Source organism: Dendroctonus ponderosae, unplaced genomic scaffold, assembly GCF_020466585.1.
Source record: "Dendroctonus ponderosae isolate FM_Combo_2020 unplaced genomic scaffold, Dpon_F_20191213v2 Dpon_F_20191213_8, whole genome shotgun sequence".
Taxonomy (NCBI): Eukaryota; Metazoa; Arthropoda; class Insecta; order Coleoptera; family Curculionidae; genus Dendroctonus; species Dendroctonus ponderosae.
In genome coordinates, this window is record NW_026019016.1 from 6,030,365 (window position 1) to 6,031,879 (window position 1,515).

General features: G+C 42.1%; 1 protein-coding gene across 7 annotated transcripts in view; it reads left to right on the forward strand.

Annotated features, from left to right (window-relative positions):
• Nucleotides 1-1,515, forward strand: part of LOC109534357 (E3 ubiquitin-protein ligase RNF144A) — an 11,513-nt gene that overhangs the window by 3,898 nt on the left and 6,100 nt on the right. For all 7 annotated transcript variants that reach the window (XM_048669256.1, XM_048669252.1, XM_048669254.1 and 4 more), the window contains one exon: nt 273-577. In XM_048669256.1, the coding sequence (XP_048525213.1) occupies nt 304-577 (274 nt within the window). In that variant the 5' untranslated portion in view covers nt 273-303. The remainder of the gene's footprint in view (nt 1-272; nt 578-1,515) is intronic.

Below are 1,515 nucleotides of genomic sequence, written 5' to 3' on the forward strand. Positions count from 1 at the left end.
GAATGCTTAAGTATTCCAATATGCTACCAATTAAACATGGAACCATTTCAAAATAATGCTTAATAACAAAGTTGAAATTCGATCTTCAACTGTTACGTTCGTACTCCCCAAGGTATCACCCCTTAAAAGGAATGACGCCAATTTTGAATCACCCTGTATATAGAAATGAATTTGATGATTTTGTTCTTTTTCAATAGTGAATTTAATTGTTGGTTCTTTATTATTATTGATTTATTATTTATTATTATACAATGGGGTTTGTTGTTTTACAGCACCGTCCCCGTGTGATGCCATTCATCCCGAATGCGTCTGGAGTGCGGGTACCAGCTAGGGATGGTTATGACTCTTCCAGCTACGGCACGCCAACTGCGCTCCAGCAACGAAAGGCCCGCGGGGGCGCCGCTAACCTGGTGTAAGACCAGCACAACTCGGGCCGACGCCAGTGCTAGTGCTAGGGCGGCGCCACGGTCGCAGGTTCGGCGCTCGTGGCACGTCGGCTACGGAGCCCTACACGAGGTGGAGGAAGTGGCCGGAGCACTTAACGGAGCCAGTCGCCGCATTGAAGATTGTGCAAAAGGTAAAGCCACTGTTGTATTTTGCACGTTCCCTTTTTCCCTCGTCTCTAATTCATTATCTATACTGAAAATTATAAACGCCCCGACCCATATCGAGTACCTATATCCTGGGTCATTTCGTTTTCTAGACTCCGTCACAGTTAGTTATTTCACGTCATGTGCAATCTTAATCTCTGTTTTTGACGGAGTAGTAATCTAATTTACAATATAAGATCATTATCGGAATTTAATTTGGAGCGATTGTTTGAGGCCGAAAGTCGTGTACAGATAAAACGATAGTCACAGGTTAATTTCATTTTCCTGCCACTGGTGACCCTGCATGTAGCAAGGGCGGGCTTGTACTAGTGTATTCCGAGCAATGTTTTCTTCAACAGAGTTTTCCTATGGTAGGTCCTTTTATTTTACATTTCATTAGCGCCCCATACACGGGTAGATTATCCGTACAGTTCAGATACGTAGAGATTTGATTCGACAGATCCAGATCGGACGAATTAAATCTTTTCCTGTCTACTAATTAACATACCAAGCACTAGTGCCGATTGTTCCAGTGGGATTGGAGGTATCAGATCCGTCCGTTAGTGGAGTGAAATCTTACGTTTCAGACAGACTTGGTCTGGCGCGTGGTATTACAAGTGAACTGAAAGATCTGGTTGTGGCAGAGCAGATTAGTTAAACTAAGTGTTTAAAATGCGAAGCAAGAAACTGATAGCTATTGCTTGTGCTGGCATCATAGTGTTTTCAGAAAATCTAGGCAAAAAATGAGAAGAAAGTGGGTAGACTAGAGACTATAGACTGGAAGGGCGTCGGCAGCCGTAGGAAAAAATAAGGCAAAAAAAATTAAAAATCGAATGCACGCTGCACACGTTGTTATTAAAACAATTAAATACATAATTATAGAAAAACAAACAAACGATACAAACGGAACTAATTAAAACCAACG